The sequence below is a fragment of the Cryptococcus neoformans genome, assembly GCF_000091045.1.
Source record: "Cryptococcus neoformans var. neoformans JEC21 chromosome 7 sequence".
In the NCBI taxonomy this organism is placed as follows: Eukaryota; Fungi; Basidiomycota; class Tremellomycetes; order Tremellales; family Cryptococcaceae; genus Cryptococcus; species Cryptococcus deneoformans.
This window is the reverse complement of record NC_006692.1, coordinates 1157343-1174720: the sequence shown is the minus strand read 5'-3', so window position 1 is coordinate 1174720 and position 17378 is coordinate 1157343. Positions and strand designations below refer to the sequence as shown.

Genomic DNA, 17378 nt, shown 5'->3' with positions numbered 1-17378 from the left:
AGAGGAGCAGGTGATGGGAAGTGTGCAAGGAGAGGTTGGAGAGACGAAGAGTCGGGATCATCCTTTGATGTTTTACGTTGGGTAGGAGTTTCAGAACGAGACCTCTTTGGCTTGGTGTTGGATACCGCCGTTGAAGACCCGGGAACAGACCTACCCTGAGGACTTAATCTGTTCTTTGATTCTTGTAAAGAGGAATGTTGGTTCCTTGTCATATCTCGTTTCTCGACACTCTTTTCTCTTATAAAGTCTACCCAATCTACGGTGATGTCGCCGAGTCGCCAATCTGCACCTTGTGACCGTTGCTGTTCTTGCTGTTTAGTTTCAGAAGCTGGAGAATGGATAGCGATGATGATAGAGTAGAGGTTGGTCAATTGAATAGGCATATTCCCGAGCCAGATGGAAAAGAAGAACAAAAGCAACACAAGTACAATCACTGTCGATTGTCTGCGTTACGGACATCAATCGTTCACGTCGTAGCGTGCCTGGAAACGGACATCGCCACTGATAGTTTGCCACCTACTCGTACTATTATTTATCGTCTTAATTACTTTTTCCGTCTGTTGAAATTGGGTCCTCCTCCTTAAATAGCTGACAATACTGAGCAGCTGGCAGAGCCATTATGGCTTTGGTATGCACCAAGTTCCTCAGGGTGCACCTGTATAACTCCGTGGCGACATAGTGGGACATGTCGTTCTTACCAAAAAAGCAACTTTGCTATTTAATTTTGGCGCGACGCGTCTTTGCTTCTTCGGTCGTCTGCGCTGTTGTGGAGAGGTTGGTCTTGGTCAAGCAGGTGGATTGTCAGAAAAAAAACCTTTAACAGTCGCTCAACAGTTCTCCCTACCTTGAGAAGCTGCCTCAAGTGAGATACCTTGATGCTTCGAGAAATAATGAAGATAAAAGTACAGAAAGAAAGAAGAATGATGGATCATACTACAGAAGATAATTGTACATACTACGAAAACGTGCGCACGTCTGCCTCCCCATCAAGGCTTTCGTTCTCCTGCCTGGAGGGTTGATAATGCAATCGAAACCGCCTCCCTGCTTTGCCGCCCAGCCTGTTGACTATTGACCGAATTTCGTTGATATAGGATAATATGCCAGATGTATATGGGAGTATGTGGGTAATAAGAACTGTGAATTTGATATATGCAATACAGATGTGAAACCAACCTGCTTCTACTTCTACTTCTCTACTCTCTAATGTCTCCTTACTTCCTTACTCCTTCTTTAAGATTACGCCAAAGGTCCCTCATCCTTCCCCTTCCCTTTCATAGCCAGCGTCCTGAACGCCCATACCAAATTCTCATAAACCACGAAAGTCGTACACGTCCCCGGTAAGATCCTGAGAGCATTCGTACCCAACCCTTTATACATTGCGAGTGCGCCTTCATTGCGCCACACTGACGAGACGACTGAAGGGATCGTTAATTTGGGGATGGCTGGTGTAGGAGTGAAATTCTACATGAGCCAGAAGGTTAGTGCCCGTTACGGGAAGAAAAAAGAAGGTAAAAGACGGACTTGTATTCTAGCTCGGATGACTTGATAAGGGTATGTCAATGCTATTGCTACAAGTTTTGAAGATCCTGATGCTAAAATGTATTCTATATTTGACTAAACTTCCATCAGCCAGTGATCTAAATCCAATCCCAAACATTGCGAAAGACTTACTAGTTTTTCGTCTTCCACCCTCCATTCTTTCCCTTCTCGCAGATATTTACGTCTCTTCACCTCTGTCCGCCGCCTTTTGATCTCCTCATACGTGGCAAACTGGATGGACCCATTCGACACACCGATGAGGGCCAACAATGAGCCTTTGTATAGACCACGAATACCTTCCGTGCGGGATATAGAACGGAGGCCGTCCCATAAACCGCGGTAAGCGACCGCGTCGTTTTTGGCAGTCCCAAAAACGCGGGTTTTGACGACCCAAATAGGGTTGGTGAGCATTGCTGTGATAGCGCCTGTTTTACAAGCTGTTAGTCCGCTGACGGCTGATAATTACAGAAAGCATGGAATGAAGGCAAGCGACGTACTAGCTTCTGCGGCTGCTAAGAGATGTTGGCCACTTGATGTTCTATAGCTTGGATCTCCTCCCTGCATCTGCTTTTTTATCATGTTATAACTGCTCATTTCTGTCAGCTACTGAACTTCATCAGTTGGAGAGATGAGCACTTGCAAGAGAAAGTACAATCCCCAACTACTAGCCCCTCCGACCAAATTGGGCACCAAACCTCTGTATAATCCCTTCCAGCCATCAATCATGACCGCATCCTTCAATGCCATATAAACGCCAGTACCTAGCCTGGGTTTTGTCTTGTGAAGAGGGAGATGGGAGTTGGGATGGGGTTTGCTGTCCGCTAGTTGAAAGCGAACTTTGACGAGGTCGAGAGGGTGCATGACGAGGGTTGCAACAGTGCCTGCGCCGAGGCCTGCTAGTGCATGGTCGATGGATGGGTCGCCAAAGAGACTTGGCTGTGCTGAGATGTTTGAAGTCATTGTTTTGGGAGACTGCTCGAAGTTGAGGAAAAATCAACTCGATCACCGAATAACCAAGACAAATAATATTTCGCGAAATGTCTACTCTGTCAAGTCCCCCAGGACTGGTTTTTTTTGGAAGCATGCTGAGCTTAATAAAGCCTGTGAATTATGCATGTAGTCAGGCTTTCTGCCGCCCATGATCAGACATGCATATTTGTCTTGGCAAATTAGAACTTAGCCTCGCTATACCGACGACAGCAAGTCGGTGACGAATGACGAATATAAACGATCGAATGATCCATCTCCATCTTGACTTTAACACCTAGACACAGTTCTCAAGGCATACGATGGACATTACAGCAGCCCTCCACGAAGCCTCTTCTCAACAAAACCAAAAATTGCGCTCTCAAGCATACCTCTCTCTCCTCCAATCCCTCCTGCAACCACCACTCACATCCGCATCCCCGCTTATCGCTTTCGGCACGCACTTCACGACGTCTAACACCGTCATCATCATCGTCGGTCGTCGTATCCTCGGCGCATACCTTGTCGCCCTTCTATCAGGGACAACAGTGGTGCAAAAGGGGACTGCCAAGGTCCCCCTGGATGAAGAGGGGCAAGCTGACGAAGCAGAGTGGGCAGCGCTTGGGAAAGCGGCATTTGGTGGGGAGAAGGGCGAAGAGGTGAGGAGGGATGTTGTTGAAGGCGTGCTGGCTGCTGGCTCTAGTGGGTGGTGCGATGAGCAGGTGAGTATCATGGCTGGGCGAGCAGTCCACGTCCACGGGCTGACATAACCGTGGCATAGATAACTGTCCTGCGACATCTACACTCGCACCTCCTCATGCTTGAAGAAGACTGGGAAGGTGCTGCTCGAGCACTGATGCCGATGCAACTAGAGGGTGGTTCAAGAGTTGTATCCGACGATGAGAAGCTCAATGTGTACATGCAAATCGTCCGCCTCTTCCTCGAGGTAAGCTTCCTCGTCCATTCTATCGCTGGGCTTTCAACTCACACCTCAACACCTAACTCAGTGCGGCGAATGGGGCCAAGCCCAAACATACTTTACCCGCGCTTCCCTCTTACCCCGCCCAACAGATAAGGAGACCCGCCTATCTATGCGTCTCTCTCAAGCTAAACTATACGATTTTGCCAACGAATTCGCCAAAGCGTCTGTCACTTACCACGAAGTCTCGCACGACCCTTCCATCGATCCTTCCGACCGACTCATTATCCTCTCCGCCGCTGTCACCACCTCTATCCTCGCCCCTTCTGGCCCCCACCGCTCTCGGATCCTCGCTACGCTCAACCGTGATGACCGGGTACACACCGAGCTGCCCGCCGGGTTGGGCACAATGTTGAAGAAGATGCTTCTGGAGTATATCGTGAAACCGGAGGAGATGAAAGAGTTTGAGGGGGCATTAGCACCACATCAGCGAGCGGTCGTAGAAGGCGGTGGGACAGTCTTGGAAAGAGCTGTACGGGAACACAACGTTGGTGCATGTGCCAAAGTATACGACAACATCTCCTTCTCCGCCCTCGGTGCGATTCTCAACCTCTCTCCGTCTTCAGCCGAGACGATCGCTCAGCGTATGATTGAGCAATCCCGTCTTCGCGCATGGATTGACCAGCCTTCCCAACTCATCTTTTTTGAATCCCGTCCGCAGCTTGATACCGACGCAGACGCCCAGGGCACGGCGGGCGGGTTAGGGGTGGAGAAGGAGGAGAAGGAGGTGGAGAAGGTAGGATGGGGTGTAAGGTGGGATGAGAGGATTAGAGGCACGAGTTTGAGAGTGGAAGGGATTGCAGAGGCGATCTTGGCAAAAGGTTTGATCGATGCGTAATCGGGATTGCTCACGCGGAGACTGCACGTAGAGGGAGTGAAATGTAGATTAAACAGAAAAAGAACATTGTATGTACGTATATATCTACGCTTCATGTAAAAAAAATTCTCTTTGTGCGACCGTTCAGCAAGTACAGACTGACTGTGATATGGGTATTCATGACAGGGTATCTATCATAAGAATGATTATCCCAAATGTGCTGTCCTGTTCTGTCCATGCAAACAGCAATTTCACTGTTATTTGATTTTGAACAGACTGTATTGAGTGGGCATTTGTATGTGAAAGAGAGGAGCGAGAGATGATTGGCTACAGCTACAACTTGGCAAGTGGATGGTACAAATTTCTGGATTTATTGTCCAAACTTGTTTAGACATCAACATTGTGACAAGAGCAAAGTGCTGATATCGAGGCGTTGGGATTTGGGGGGTTTGTGGTTTGAGGATTGGGGTATCGAGGTGACCTTCTTGCAGGATAAAAGAAAATGAGCTGGGGTGAGTTGAGTCGAGCTAGAGAAAAGTCGAGTTGAGTTGGGGAAGGAAATGCGGATGAGATATTCACGCCGGAGCGTCGAGGACCATTTCCATCTGGTGTAGACTGATTAGCGAGAAATGGTAACCAAGAACGGCGGGTGGGGACGTACAAAACTCTCATAGCTAAATGTCACTTTGCCTTCTTTACGTTCATCGACCCTTTTAAACAGCCTTCATCAGTACCTAGCACTCCCACGTACCGAACCACCCCTTCTGTATACACAAAGAGAAAGAAAAGTCTCACCTCCTGAAACCTTCCGTATAATGTTTGACAGTCACACAAGCCATCAAAAACCTATCAAAACTGATTCCTTTGGGCGCATCTTTCCCCGGTACAGGGGGCGGGGTGAATCGTTTTTCGATTTTCCGAATCATCTCGGGAGGGAGGGAGAATCCAAAGCCCATAAGAGCGGAATGGAGTTCGGTGCGGTCGATGAGACCAGAAGAATCGCGGTCGAAGCGGTGGAAGATTCCGTGCCAGTCCTGTTTGAAGAAGTGGGGATTGGGTTAGTGGGGATGTAGAAAGAAGGGGGGAAAGAGGAGAGCAACAAACTTGGATGTATCGGTAAAGACCCTCGAATTCTTGGAAATTGATACTCCCGCTTCGATCAGTGTCAAAGATGTCTGTTTGGCCCATGTTAGTGTTTTGCAGATGATGGAACGTTACGGTAGGCCTCACTCATCAGCTACAGCGAACGAGTCAGTCCATTGGTAGACTTGAGAAGGGGGAGGAGACGACTTGCCATCTTGACGCTATCCTCTCTCGCATCCATGGTAGCGTCCTTTGCCAACAACTTTTGAAGATCAAAAGCACTAAGATGCCCACTTCTAGAACTATCGAATGCAACAAACCTACCGCATTTCCGTCAGTCTTCCATCGCTTCACCTTTTCCTTTTTATAGAAAAGTGGTGGGATAAACTTACATATCCCTCAACTCGGCATTATCAGCCGCACTAGGCGCAGTCGGCGTACTCGACATAGTCTGTACATGCTGTTGCGGACCCCACTGGCCTTGTTGGGCTTGCTGGCTTTGTCTTCCCTGAGTTGATGTCGCATAATGAGGGTGTTGCTGAGATGCTTGTCCGTAGTTCTGTTGTTGTTGTTGCTGCTGCATAGGTGCGTAACCGCTCTCTGAAGATGGATTCGGAGGGTACCCGTGATGACTCGATGCCGTGCCCGGAGAGATCGGCGACGGAGCACCACCGTAACCCAGTGAACGGACTTGTTGGGGTTGCGCATACTGAGGACGAGGTTGATACTGTTGCGGTTGGAACGCTTGTTGCTGTTGAGGAGGGCTAGAGTATTGTCTCTGAGGTTGCTGGTATGACCCTTGTCCCTGCTGTTGTTGTAGTGGTGGTGCTTGAAGGGGGAAAGACCCCTGAATGGGCGATACCATCCCACTCCTGGGCCCTGACCCTGGAGATGTCATACCGCTTCTACCGCCGGATCCCGGAGAAGCAGCATATCCTCTCACTGGAACACCTACTGGGGCGCCGTACGCCTGCGCCTGCTGCTGGGGTGGCTGGGGATACTGGTTCCTCGGAGCGGGGTTGCGCTGTTGTGGTGGCTGTGGAGAGGAAGTGTCCCGCATCGCCCTGTTGCCTATTGCGAATGGAGAGTCTCCGTCTGAGGGGCGTCCGAGATAGTCAGCCATGGTGCAAGTGTATAGCGTGCAATAATCCGTACAAACGAACGAAATGCGTGGATCCGAATGTTTATTTGTCGCGTTGTATCGCGGCGGTGTGATGGCGTTACGTAACACTCTAGCTGGTGCGATTTTTGCGCTGCGCGTCATATTGTTCATTCCACGCATCTCTTTACTACTCTATATTTGATTCCAAGGTATATCTACAATGGCCACTACAGACTTCCTCTCAGGACACCCGGGACACCTGTAAGCGCGCACACTTTTATATCGCACTCATGCTGACAATCACACGCAGCTCAGAGGCCCAGCAATCCACCCTCGAAGCCTTCCGAACAGAGCTTCTCTCCTCTGGCCTCATCCCCGCCGACGCCGACAAGGAAGCCTTCGTGCAGCGTATCGGCTATGACCGTTTCGATGACCAGACTCTCTTGAGATTCTTGAGGGCGCGCAAGTTTGATATCCCCAAGGCCAAGATCATGTGGGAGGCGAATGAAAAGTGGAGGAAAGAGTTTGGCGCGGACGACATTGCTGCGTGAGTCGTTTTCTTTTCTTTTCCCTGTTCCAAATGGTTTGCAAATTTGCGAGAAGAGGAGGAGCGGGGAGTGGTGGGGCGGAAGAGAGCATGCTGGGTGTGCTTGGATGGAGACAATTTTACAGGATGGATGCGCTTCGCATGGACCCCTTTATCTAGACTTTTATCCCCACTGACTCCCTGATGCTCGAATTAGCAACGGCTTTGACTATCCCGAATACGAAAAAGTCGCGCAATACTACCCGCAGTACTACCACAAGTCCGACAGGGAGGGTCGTCCCGTCTACATCGAGCAGCTCGGCAAGCTCGACATCCCCAAGCTCTACGCGCTCACCACCCAGGAGAGACAGCTCAAGCGACTTGTTTCAGAGTATGAAAAGTTCCTCAGGGACCGATGCCCTGCCTGTTCCGAGGAGATTGGACACCTTGTAGAGACTAGTTGTACTATTTTGGACTTGTACAATGCTGGTATCTCTAGCTTCTACAAGGGTAAGTCTTTTTTGTTTTTCCGTCCGACGCGTCTGCGCGTATGCAAAGATGTTTGTGCTGATCATGATTCTCGTCGTGGGTAAACAGTCAAGGACTATGTTTCTGCAGCCTCTACCATTGGCCAAAACAACTGTAAGCTTCGCTCCTATCTCGAATTCGAACAACCTCAACTAACCCTTTTTAGACGTACGCCGCCCCACCCTTTTTGCCCCACCCGCCCCCACTTGACTGACTCGTCTTTTTAACTAACTCTCTACTTCCATTCTATAGCCCGAGACAATGGGCCACATGTTCATCATCAACGCCCCTTACCTCTTTTCCACCGTCTGGTCCCTCATCAAACCCTGGCTGGACGAAGCTACCGTTCGTAAAATCCATATCCTCGGTAAATCCTACAAGGCCGAGTTGCAAGAGTACATTTCTGCGGAGAACTTGCCAGTCGAGTTGGGGGGCACGTGTAAATGTCCTGGGGGGTGTAACTTGAGTGATGCCGGGCCTTGGAATAAGGCTGCGGAGGGTGCTTAAGGTTGAGGAATGAATTGATTTTTTTTCAGGAGTGGATGGATGGAAGGGGAAAAAGGGGACATTTTATTGCTGTAAAAAGGGCGTGGAACAAGACGACAAGAGACTGGATGGGACTGGGGATATAGATTTGGATGGCGGAGGACATAAATTTCATACCCGTGGTTCAACACACAAGATATTAAATCGGTGCTCGGAGCGAGCGGCGGCGAATGAAGGGGTTGGGAGGGTTGGAGGGATTTGTCGTTGGGAAAGAAAAAAAAGAGCTCAACCTTTTGGGTAGTAGCGGGGATGGCGGATTAGAGATTACAGATATCTACATACGGTTAGATGAGTCTTTCCCGAGAAATCTGTGCTTCAAATTTTAAAGCTTTCGGTATCTCTTTTCCATCGTCACTATACTTCATATATGTACGGTGATAGAAGCTTGCACGTATACACAAAGAAAAAAGGTTGTGAAAATCGTCAATTAAAGAATTAGGAAAATATTAGACAAGTCAAGTGTTCGTAGTTGGCTCTGAGAAAAGCGAAGAGGAGAAAAGATGCTAGAATAGTCCGTGAAGAATTAAACCTTTTTGACCACCCCGACTGGCTCAATGAGTCTACCCCCTATCACACCCTTTTGCCCTCCAAGAAAGATTCAAATAGACCCCAAAGCCGTTGGCACCGTCCGAACCGGCCTTATCCTCGTAACGCAGCATCACTGTTGCCAACTTTTGCCAACCTTTCATCCGTCCAGACAAGGATTCCAGCTCCCTCGAATCACCACCATCACCATGAACTTTTTGCCTCTCGGCTTTCGGTCTTCTCCAGAAAAAATGAACGCCCTATGATCTTCTGAGGATACCCCAGGCGGAGATGATAGTGACAATAAACGTCGTGAGGACTAGGAGATGAGCCGGTTGGGAGAGTGTATATAATGCGTCGGAGCATGTGGAACATTGCCATCCATCTAGATCGGACCACCAGTTAGTTTGAACCGATCGACGCAAACACCAACTCACCAGCAATACTCGTATACCCCGCTGGCCTATACATCATAAAATTCGTCCCCGAATACGGAGTCAAATACCCGCCCTTTCGCGCCGCTCCAGGGCCCCTCTCGTCCCAGACGGAGAGCACATAGGTCGCTTCTGCAAACGGCACCTCTGTCGGGATTTGTTCCCACTCCCAAGGATTCCACACGACCTGGGTGGTGTTGCCGGGAAACACGTTGTATGGCGAGGTGGTTGGGCCGACAGGGTAAGTGTTACCATTAGCAGAGCAGGAGGCGACGACGGTTAGTGACGTGGGCGTAACGCTGTTCGAAAAAAGAAGACGTCAGCAGCTGGCGACATCGCAGGCAAAGTACTGTAATTGTAGAGATACGGCAGTAAACGCACTAGAGACTAGTCATGTTCCAGCCAAAGGTGATCCAGCTATCCTTTGCAATCTTGTAGTAACTCGCGCTGGCCGTGCTCGGTGGCTGGGTAACGGTGATGCCACCCGCGGCGGCCGTCCCGGGGATGCTGACGGTCGTGGAGGTGCGGCTGGCACTGCGTGAGGCCGACGGGTTGTTAGAGTTGGATGCCTGGCTGGAGCCGGCGGCCGCCGACTGGGTGGCGGTGGCGGAGGACATGGCGGCAGTGGCGACGGCGGGCGGGAACGAGGGCGTAGGTTGGAAGAGGGTCAGTATTAGCTTGGTGCGTTAACGGTGCTAAGAGAAAGAAAGGATGATTTAAAATGAAAATCCATCTGCCATGCTGACTGATTGATGTATCTGATCTGAAATTAACAACGCGTATTAGTCGCCAAGCGGCGGACGGTGAGGATCCGGCGGCACACAGAAGGGAAGGAAGAGGGTCCGTGCACAGCCCCTGCATCAAGAGGTCCCCATCTGTGTGTTCGTCTGGTTTTCCCTCCGTGCTAGCTGCAAAGCCGTGCGCTGCCTTGCGGTGTGAAAACCTTTTGCACGGTACGCAATATTTTCAAGACTCGTGGAAAATGACGGTGAGCGGCACGGTGACGAGTATGGAGGAGTATGAAGGCTTTGTGCGACAACAAACAAAGACAAAAAACGTCATACCAGTACTCAAGGCCGGGTTTACAAAATTAGCCCGACGCGATCCCGAACTGTCGCCCCACCAGTGAGATTCCACATTTTAATAAAAGGTTTGGGCTCATTACGTATTTGGTCCCGTCCATTACCTTTAGAAGTAGTAAAGTTTCAACAAAGTTGAACAAAACGCGTTACAAAGGCTCGACTTTCGATCTCAAATGGGACCGCCCATCTTCCTTGCACAACACCCTTGGAGAGGCATGGGATGCATCCAGCAGATTCCGACACATACACACCAAAAGGCTCAGTTTGATCTCACGCGCTGCTAGCCTTTTGGAACAAACTTCCCGATGGAGCAAAGTTTGTATTTGATGCGCCCGAATGGCACTTGTGGTCTTGCACCTTGTAAGCATGCATCCACTACGGAGCCCGCAGTAGGAAAGGGCTCATAATATCATGTCCGGTCTCCCATTTCTCTTTAGAGTTAGACTTGACTACTTTGCTCTGCTTGGTCTTCTGGCCTCCTTCCGTCCGTTCGCTCTCGCCCTCCTCGGGACGCCCCTAGGTGAGCTCGAGTCCAAAGATCTACAAATTAAAGTTATAATCGGTTTTCTGCTGTTGTTCAATGGTACAGTGTAAGAGTCTTGCTGCTTCATCCCGAAGGCGTCTATAAACTTTAGGGACCTGTCAACGCCTTTTTTGGAGAGCCTGGATACCTAAAAAACTGATCTATTCCATAGTCGGCTATCCGTCAGAAACAAATCGTCCGCCGACCTGACCAACCTGTCAGATCATACTCTCTATCAGGCAGCAGCAGCATCTTTGATGCCAAACAAGATGTCGAGCAATAATGGATAGTCAAGAAGTGCCTGTATTGATTCCCAGGCACTGAGATAATGATGGTTCTTCTAACGACACTTGACTGTATGATGTTTTAACTGGGAAATCAAGAGAAAGTGGCAGCCAAACGTCTATTGTTTGATGGCTCACATTTCAAAGCAGATACTTGGGGACCACTTATATTCATACATCGTCGTATACATGCCAAGGATACCTTTTGCCCAACCCCTCCCTGTTATACGGCTGGTATGAAGTCAAAATCTGCCGACGATAAGTGTGTGAGGGTAGTTGGAGCTGCTGGTGTTGAGTGACTGACCATGGCTGTACAGGGGCTTTGATATCATCGATACTGATCTGTTTCAGATGGGCATTGATGAAGAGTGGGCTGCCTGAAGTTCCTACTTGGGCCCAATGGCTTAGCACAGTAGATATCGATCTTCAATTATCTGAGAATCCATCTAACGACGTGATCAGGAAGTTTCACCCAGTTCCTTGATCGGCATCGATCCCACCATCATTCCCTACTCCGAAGCACCCTCACTCCTCTCTTCCCTTCCCTCATGGAGATTTATGAACTCGTCGCTAAACCTGAACAAACGACGGTCGGAGCCACTTGTCAGCGCCAGTTGTAGCTTGATCCCAGTCGGTGTAGCTGTCCGAGATGGAGGACGAGCTGACCAATATAGGGTATTTGCCGAGTATTATAGCCACGAATAATGAATAGTACAGTATCAATCTTGTTCTCAAGCACACGGCGAGTACTAGAAGATGTTTGCTCGTAAATGGCCGTGAGTCGGATAATTAAAACCTTATAAAAATAACTCTATAAGGAAGGAAATAACCCGCTACCGGTATCTTGGATGGCCAACACGATACGCGTGAGATAAACAATGATGATGTCATCAGGTTGCTCCTTGCAGCTCCCGCGCCTACTCTGCCTCTTTTGGATCTAGTTAGGCGCGATGGATCCACTCCAGCTGTGTTGTTCCCCGAATACTAGCGTATTACCACCACCTTATTCCCACTCGTATCTCTCGGTCTGCAACGTCTCATCCTCATCTCCGTCTTCCTCACAAACCTCCACGGCTGCTCGGCGACCATGACAGCCCAATCCTTCGACAAGATCGTAAAGCTTGCGACAAAGCCGAAGAACGCCCCTCCTAAAGCAAAGTACATTGATTCACTAATCGCTGCTACCTATGCGGACGACAGCTCGATCAACGAGATTGCGATCGTACTCGCACAAAGGTTGAGAGATACCAACGGTGTGGTGAGCATTCAATGGTGCTCTAGAGCAAAGAGTCACCGAGTCCTGACGGCATACTAGGTCGTGTTCAAGGGCCTCCTTACGTTGCACCAGATGATACGCACTGGACAGACTGAAGCTCTGCTCGATGTTCTCGCCAGAAACGATGTCTTGAGACTCCGGAATATCTATAGCCAGCGGTTCCAAGGTACGCTTTATCATCAGGTCTTCCCTATCGGGGCGATATTGCCAGATGCTGATTGATTTCACTACAGGATACGTCCCCCCTGCTAGCATGGGTGCTTATGCCGACTACCTCGACAACAGAATTAGGGTGTATAGGGATTTAAAGCGAGACCTTATAAGAGTGCAGACAGAGTCTAACAGGAGGAGTGATGGGCTGGGTGCTGCTTGTAAGTCGATTTAGGTCGATCTGGATCTTGTCCATATGGAGGTAGCCGGGGCGTCAATTGTCGTTTAGCTAACGGGCGTATTAGCAAAAGCAAGAAGATTAAGACATCTTCCTGTAGAGAAGGGTTTGCTGAGAGAAGTCAAGGTGGTGCAAAGGTTATTGGACAGTCTCATCAAGTGCAAGGTACGCTCCATGAATTGTAATGAGATTGGGCTGATGGAAATCCAGTTTTATGACGATGATTTGAGAGACGAAAACACAGTTTTGGCATTGAGACTTCTTGTAAAAGACTTGCTTGTCTTGTTCCAGGCCGGTAATGAAGGTGTCTGCAACATCCTAGGTGTGTTTTGTACTCACACGCACGTCCCTGGCTGACATACCGTTGCCCATCTAACAGAGCACTATTTCGAAATGTCCAAGGTCGACGCTACCGACTCGTTTGAAATCTATAAATCTTTCATCAAGCAAACCGACAAAGTCGTTGACTACCTCTCCTTTGCCCGAAAACTTCACCATGTCTTAAATGTCCCTGTGCCGAATCTCAAGCATGCCCCAACAGGGCTCGTCAAGGCGTTGGAAGAGTACCTCAACGATCCCAACTTTGAGCAAAATAGAATGGATTACAAGAGGAGTCTGGGAGTCGTCGAGGGAGGTAGTAGGCGTCCGAGTGATACAGAGCCCACAAGGAAAGCTTCGCCCGATAAGAGCACATCGACATCGACCAAGGCTGCATCTCCTGCGCCGGAAGTTAAGCCTCAAGCTCCCGCGGGAGCTTCGAAAAAGATCCAAGATTTCTTCGAATCTATTCAAGCGGACCAGCAACCTACCATGTTTGGCGGTGCTCCTCAACAGTATGTTTCCGAGCCCGTGTAATCATTTTGATTTTAGACTAAGCATTATATATAGGATCAACTACGCTCAGATGACTGTCAACCAGCATCAGCAGTTCAATCCCTTCCGCCAATCTATGATGATGCCCCAGCAAACTGGATTCATGCAGCCTCAGATGACCGGCTTTTCTCATCCACAACAACAAGGTTTCCTCCAGCCTCAACAAACAGGTGCCATGGCGTTTGGAAGACAGTCCATGATGCCTATGTCTACAGGACAACCAGGTGCAGGAGGAGAATTTGGTTTCATTCAGCCACCCCATGCGCAAGCTCAACAGCCGCAAATGCAGATGCAGATGCAGCCTCAGCAAACTGGATTCCTACAGCCTCAGGCTACTGGATTTAACCCTTTCAGGCAGAGTATGATGCTTACTGGCAATGGTATGGGTATGGGCGGTTTGAGCGGGCCCATGTCCCAACCTTCTTCTCCTTCGCCTTTTGCCCAACCATCTCATCAGACACAAGGACAAGGCCAAATTCAACGTCCAGGGTCGACGCCTGCATTCTCTACTCCTCCTTCCAACGGCACAGCTGCCAGTTCCAGCTCCGAGGCTAAACCTTTGACGGCCCAGACAACAGGCTCGAAGAACCCCTTCGCCCCTGCAGGCGGCGCTGTTCCTCCTGTACCTACTCTTCGATCCCAGCATCAGCCGCCGCAGAAGAAGCCGACAATGAATGAGATGATGATGGGTCTTCATACCGGTAATAGTGACGGAGCATGGGGTCAGCCTCAAGCGCAGCAACAGCAGACGCAACCAGCGGATCAAGCGGGCCAGCAAGGGAGTGCTCAGGGTACAGGGATGTCGAGCATTGCGAGCGAGTTTGCATCAAACAAGAACCAGACGAATGGTTCTGCCAATGCGAACACTGGCGGTGGTGGGACGGACTTCTTGTCTCAATTCGGATCTTTGTCTGTTAATCGTCCTGGTGCTTCCTCTCCATCTACACAAACAGCTTCCTCTTCGAACCCGCTGTCGTTCTTGTCTACAAACCCTACAGGTAGTACCAGCGCGACTTCAGGGCTCACTTCACAGACCACAGGCGCAAACACCAACAGCAGTGCGAATGGTTTCATTCAACCCCAACCTACCGGGTATGGCGGCTCTAACATTAAGCCATTCAAACCTTCGAGCAGCTTTGGTAATCAGTTGATGGAGAACTTACCACCCCTACCTGAATCTGGTGCTGGATCAAACCCCGGTTCTGCTGTAGCCTCACCGAGTGGCGCTCATGGAGTTGGAGCCGTTCAGCCGCAGAGTACAGGTTTCCCCGGCTTGGGATCCTTGTCATTCCAAAACACTGGTAACCCTGCGGGATCTTCAGCGGGAACTGGCAGCGGTCTGGTGCCCCAAATGACAGGAGCTCCCAACCCGTTTAGGCAATCTACCATGCTTGGAGGATCGTCATCTAATGCTGGAAGGTTGAACCCGCAGATGACAGGGATGGGCGCCTTTAGCGGGTTATCGGCGTTTGGTGGACAAAACCATGGACAGGGACAAGGAATATTTGGACAACAGCAGCAGCAACAGCAGCAGCCGTTCCAACAGCAAGCCCAGCAGGGATCGTTGATCTGATCTGATGTGATGTCTGGATAACTGGCGAAAGCGTCAGACGTCAATGAGAATGGTGTGGGAGGGAGACGTTTGTAAAAGCTTGGTCTCTTCAAAAGTGTTGAAATATGATACATAGCATTGAGCGGTTTTTGTTTTGTAAGGGATCTTTTTTCTATATACCCCCAATTTTACCCCTTAGTATTTCGTCGTCCGCGATACATCAGATCTACTGTACGCCATACGATTCTCGGTAATAGGTTCATAGGGACTCGATTTCAAAGGCTTTCCAGTTCTAATTTGATTAGAATATGATATGATATGTGATTTGGTCTTCTCTTCATTCATTGGCACCGTAAAATAAGAAGACGGATGATATGCATGTTTCTGTTGAAAGAAAAAGTCTACTTTGTCGTGTTTACAGCTACATGACGCGCATTCTCTAATTCCTTTGCTCCTCATATCAAAGTACATACTATTCCATACCATGAGAGACAAAAAGACATAAATGGGGTCTCTACAAGATGCTTTACTGCTCCTTGGTCTTCTCCTTTGTCGCTAACGCCTCTTTCTGCTTCACGTTCACTCTCCCCTTAAGGTCCTCCTCACCTTTCCCATCCTCACCATCAACCTTGTAAATAATACCACTATCCACCACATTCTCTCTCCTTGCCTTATTCTCATCCACCACCTCTTCTTCTTCTCCGTCGTCACCTAAACTGTGAGAAAATGGTCGTCCTTCCCCTTCGCATGAACCCGAGCCTGAGGCTGGAGGCGTTGGAGTTCGTGTTGTTGTGATAGGATTGAAGGGAGATGGGGAAAAGGTCGGAATGAAAAGGTTAATCAAGCCGGAAGACAAGAGACCGAGCACTATCAGTAGAAAAATAGATGAATCAGCTAAATATCTGAGAATGGGAGAAGATGATGAGCAGGACGTACAAAGCCCTGCAAGCTTTTCGGGAGGGTTATGGAAGTACACAGCCGTCATGAGTACCATCCACATCCAGATACCTACCAGCCCCGTCGCCGCAAGAGCGATCAACCCATGAACCTTGCTCTTCCACCCTCTAGCCCTTCCATAGCGCAACCCAGCCGTTTTACCACCGGCCCAAGCTCGCCAAGTAGGAGCGAGCTCGCGGCCGAGAACCATGATACATAGCGTCAAGAGGAAAGAGTGACCAGAAATGTCGAACCCTTTATGCCACCTCGGGCGCGGAAGGGGAGCGAGACTTTCATGCGAAGCGGTAGGTCCGCCTCCTGGTGGGATGGCAGTTCCCTTGCCGCCGCCAGGGAGGAGAGCGAATAGTTCAGGCAAAGCGTCAGGTGTGAGAGGAACGCCGGTGCAAAATTTGTAAGGGAGGGCAATGTAGATTTTTTCCTGGCCTGATGATCCTTGAGGTCCAGCAGTGAATAGTTTACCAAAAGTGTGCCGAGCAAGGATAGGTGAGATAGAGGGCGGTAAAGGAAGAGCACAGTTCCCACCCGTAAGGGCAATGATTCGATCTCCAAGGCCTGCACCAAAGAACCACCTTGTGAATACAGCCCAGCATGCGGTAGCTGCTATCCAGACCAATAACCTTCTGATTCGTCCATCGTTGGGAGGAGTGGAAAAGCTAAACATCCTGGAACGGTTTCGAGGAGAAGTGACAAGGTGTAAGAGGTAAATGGCAGATGTCCAAGCCCAAGCTCGTTTGACAAATATGACGTTCAGAATGTTGGATTTACGAGCAAAGTAGGCGACGCGCTCGGGGATGTGGTTATGATGTATTTCAGAAGTGTTGAGTGATGTAGAGAGGACAAGAGAGTACATGATTCCGCATCTGCCACGATCATCTGTTGTTTTAGCTTGTATTCAATCGAAAGTTACATGGAGCAGCTCACAACATCAATGAACTGACCACGCCTGCTAGTGTTAGTTGATGAGCATCGAGTACATTCTCGAAGAATGTTCTAGGAGATATAGAAGCGGATTGAAGGGTCGATGTGTGGCTCATCCGACGAGCAGCGGCCGATTTGGGAGTGAATGTCGCGAGGTCGATGTGGGAGGCTGTGGAGGGGTTGCGGGAGTGCGACGAGGTACGAGGCGATCGGGCTGCCATCTTAGGCAGGATAAGATTGTGAAGATGTTGCGGAATGAAAAAGTAAAGTGAATTGAAAAGTGGATATATGTATATATATGTTTATTCGAATACTGCGAAATGAAATGCGATGGAGATAGCTTCACTTTCAGGCACCATCTCCCTCTCACTGACGTTTATATAACGTCGACGCGCTTTTTACAGTATCCGCAGCATCCATTTGGTCTGCTTTTTGCATTGCGTCCCTAAATACTCATCTTTGAGTCCATGTACGAACAAA

At 49.4% G+C, this 17378-nt stretch overlaps 8 protein-coding genes across 8 annotated transcripts in view; 3 read left to right on the top strand and 5 right to left on the bottom strand.

The window, feature by feature from the left end:
* CNG04170 (conserved hypothetical protein) overlaps positions 1-407 on the bottom strand; it is a 2311-nt gene extending 1904 nt beyond the window's left edge. Inside the window, exon 1 of the mRNA XM_572170.2 lies at positions 1-407. This exon is cut by the window's left edge and continues 291 nt beyond it. Within this exon, the coding sequence (XP_572170.1) occupies positions 1-383 (383 nt within the window). The 5' untranslated portion in view covers positions 384-407.
* A 552-nt stretch (positions 408-959) lies between these two features.
* Positions 960-2526, bottom strand: CNG04160 (flavin-adenine dinucleotide transporter, putative). Its single transcript, XM_024657597.1, has 5 exons — positions 2180-2526; positions 2037-2125; positions 1672-1964; positions 1522-1614; positions 960-1461 (listed from the first exon to the last, which is right to left on the bottom strand). The coding sequence occupies exons 1-5, from the start codon at positions 2497-2499 to the stop codon at positions 1237-1239; spliced, it is 1020 nt and encodes a 339-aa protein (XP_024513287.1). The 5' UTR covers positions 2500-2526; the 3' UTR covers positions 960-1236.
* A 177-nt stretch (positions 2527-2703) lies between these two features.
* Positions 2704-4429, top strand: CNG04150 (conserved hypothetical protein). The gene is made up of 3 exons (XM_572169.2): positions 2704-3227; positions 3287-3451; positions 3513-4429. The coding sequence occupies exons 1-3, from the start codon at positions 2829-2831 to the stop codon at positions 4320-4322; spliced, it is 1374 nt and encodes a 457-aa protein (XP_572169.1). The 5' UTR covers positions 2704-2828; the 3' UTR covers positions 4323-4429.
* Positions 4430-4445: 16 nt separating this feature from the next.
* CNG04140 (conserved hypothetical protein) lies at positions 4446-6534 on the bottom strand. The gene is made up of 7 exons (XM_572167.2): positions 5777-6534; positions 5596-5704; positions 5532-5538; positions 5406-5476; positions 5097-5335; positions 4963-5011; positions 4446-4906 (listed from the first exon to the last, which is right to left on the bottom strand). The coding sequence occupies exons 1-7, from the start codon at positions 6505-6507 to the stop codon at positions 4877-4879; spliced, it is 1236 nt and encodes a 411-aa protein (XP_572167.2). The 5' UTR covers positions 6508-6534; the 3' UTR covers positions 4446-4876.
* A 132-nt stretch (positions 6535-6666) lies between these two features.
* On the top strand, positions 6667-8485 carry CNG04130 (sec14 cytosolic factor, putative). Its single transcript, XM_024657596.1, has 6 exons — positions 6667-6747; positions 6797-7033; positions 7230-7522; positions 7610-7654; positions 7707-7708; positions 7793-8485. Exons 1-6 carry the CDS (start codon positions 6707-6709, stop codon positions 8045-8047), a joined length of 873 nt encoding a protein of 290 aa, XP_024513284.1. The 5' UTR covers positions 6667-6706; the 3' UTR covers positions 8048-8485.
* CNG04125 (hypothetical protein) lies at positions 8371-9739 on the bottom strand. The gene is made up of 3 exons (XM_024658655.1): positions 9427-9739; positions 9049-9344; positions 8371-8996 (listed from the first exon to the last, which is right to left on the bottom strand). Exons 1-3 carry the CDS (start codon positions 9660-9662, stop codon positions 8872-8874), a joined length of 657 nt encoding a protein of 218 aa, XP_024514573.1. The 5' UTR covers positions 9663-9739; the 3' UTR covers positions 8371-8871.
* Positions 9740-11943: 2204 nt separating this feature from the next.
* On the top strand, positions 11944-15393 carry CNG04120 (hypothetical protein). Its single transcript, XM_572163.2, has 7 exons — positions 11944-12192; positions 12250-12376; positions 12444-12581; positions 12666-12763; positions 12809-12920; positions 12978-13431; positions 13487-15393. The coding sequence occupies exons 1-7, from the start codon at positions 12022-12024 to the stop codon at positions 15042-15044; spliced, it is 2658 nt and encodes an 885-aa protein (XP_572163.1). The 5' UTR covers positions 11944-12021; the 3' UTR covers positions 15045-15393.
* CNG04110 (conserved hypothetical protein) lies at positions 15389-17199 on the bottom strand. Its single transcript, XM_024657595.1, has 3 exons — positions 16902-17199; positions 15960-16840; positions 15389-15890 (listed from the first exon to the last, which is right to left on the bottom strand). The coding sequence occupies exons 1-3, from the start codon at positions 17117-17119 to the stop codon at positions 15550-15552; spliced, it is 1440 nt and encodes a 479-aa protein (XP_024513282.1). The 5' UTR covers positions 17120-17199; the 3' UTR covers positions 15389-15549.
* Between the last annotated feature and the right edge of the window lie 179 nt (positions 17200-17378).

Bases quoted from the DNA above. Each gene is read 5' to 3' on its own strand.
- CNG04140 (XM_572167.2), bottom strand. From the start codon at position 6,507: ATGGCTGACTATCTCGGACGCCCCTCAGACGGAGACTCTCCATTCGCA. The intron at 5,336-5,405 runs GTTTGTTGCTCT...TTCTTCAAACAG, and splicing joins GTCTTTACCGATACATCCAA to GACTGGCACGGAATCTTCCA. The intron at 5,012-5,096 runs GTGAGACTTTTC...GCTGTTTAAAAG, and splicing joins TATACGGAAGGTTTCAGGAG to GGTCGATGAACGTAAAGAAG.
- CNG04125 (XM_024658655.1), bottom strand. From the start codon at position 9,662: ATGTCCTCCGCCACCGCCACCCAGTCGGCGGCCGCCGGCTCCAGCCAG. The intron at 9,345-9,426 runs GTGCGTTTACTG...TTTTTCGAACAG, and splicing joins TGGAACATGACTAGTCTCTA to CGTTACGCCCACGTCACTAA. The intron at 8,997-9,048 runs GTGAGTTGGTGT...GGTCCGATCTAG, and splicing joins GGGGTATACGAGTATTGCTG to ATGGATGGCAATGTTCCACA.
- CNG04110 (XM_024657595.1), bottom strand. From the start codon at position 17,119: ATGGCAGCCCGATCGCCTCGTACCTCGTCGCACTCCCGCAACCCCTCC. The intron at 16,841-16,901 runs GTGAGCTGCTCC...TGATCGTGGCAG, and splicing joins GTGGTCAGTTCATTGATGTT to ATGCGGAATCATGTACTCTC. The intron at 15,891-15,959 runs GTACGTCCTGCT...TTCTACTGATAG, and splicing joins CGAAAAGCTTGCAGGGCTTT to TGCTCGGTCTCTTGTCTTCC.
- CNG04120 (XM_572163.2), top strand. From the start codon at position 12,022: ATGACAGCCCAATCCTTCGACAAGATCGTAAAGCTTGCGACAAAGCCG. The intron at 12,764-12,808 runs GTACGCTCCATG...ATGGAAATCCAG, and splicing joins ACAGTCTCATCAAGTGCAAG to TTTTATGACGATGATTTGAG. The intron at 13,432-13,486 runs GTATGTTTCCGA...CATTATATATAG, and splicing joins TTTGGCGGTGCTCCTCAACA to GATCAACTACGCTCAGATGA.
- CNG04130 (XM_024657596.1), top strand. From the start codon at position 6,707: ATGGCCACTACAGACTTCCTCTCAGGACACCCGGGACACCT. The intron at 6,748-6,796 runs GTAAGCGCGCAC...AATCACACGCAG, and splicing joins TCAGGACACCCGGGACACCT to CTCAGAGGCCCAGCAATCCA. The intron at 7,523-7,609 runs GTAAGTCTTTTT...GTGGGTAAACAG, and splicing joins TATCTCTAGCTTCTACAAGG to TCAAGGACTATGTTTCTGCA.
- CNG04160 (XM_024657597.1), bottom strand. From the start codon at position 2,499: ATGACTTCAAACATCTCAGCACAGCCAAGTCTCTTTGGCGACCCATCC. The intron at 2,126-2,179 runs GCAAGTGCTCAT...AGAAATGAGCAG, and splicing joins TGGGGATTGTACTTTCTCTT to TTATAACATGATAAAAAAGC. The intron at 1,965-2,036 runs GTACGTCGCTTG...CTTGTAAAACAG, and splicing joins CTTAGCAGCCGCAGAAGCTA to GCGCTATCACAGCAATGCTC.
- CNG04150 (XM_572169.2), top strand. From the start codon at position 2,829: ATGGACATTACAGCAGCCCTCCACGAAGCCTCTTCTCAACAAAACCAA. The intron at 3,228-3,286 runs GTGAGTATCATG...ACCGTGGCATAG, and splicing joins GTGGGTGGTGCGATGAGCAG to ATAACTGTCCTGCGACATCT. The intron at 3,452-3,512 runs GTAAGCTTCCTC...CACCTAACTCAG, and splicing joins TCGTCCGCCTCTTCCTCGAG to TGCGGCGAATGGGGCCAAGC.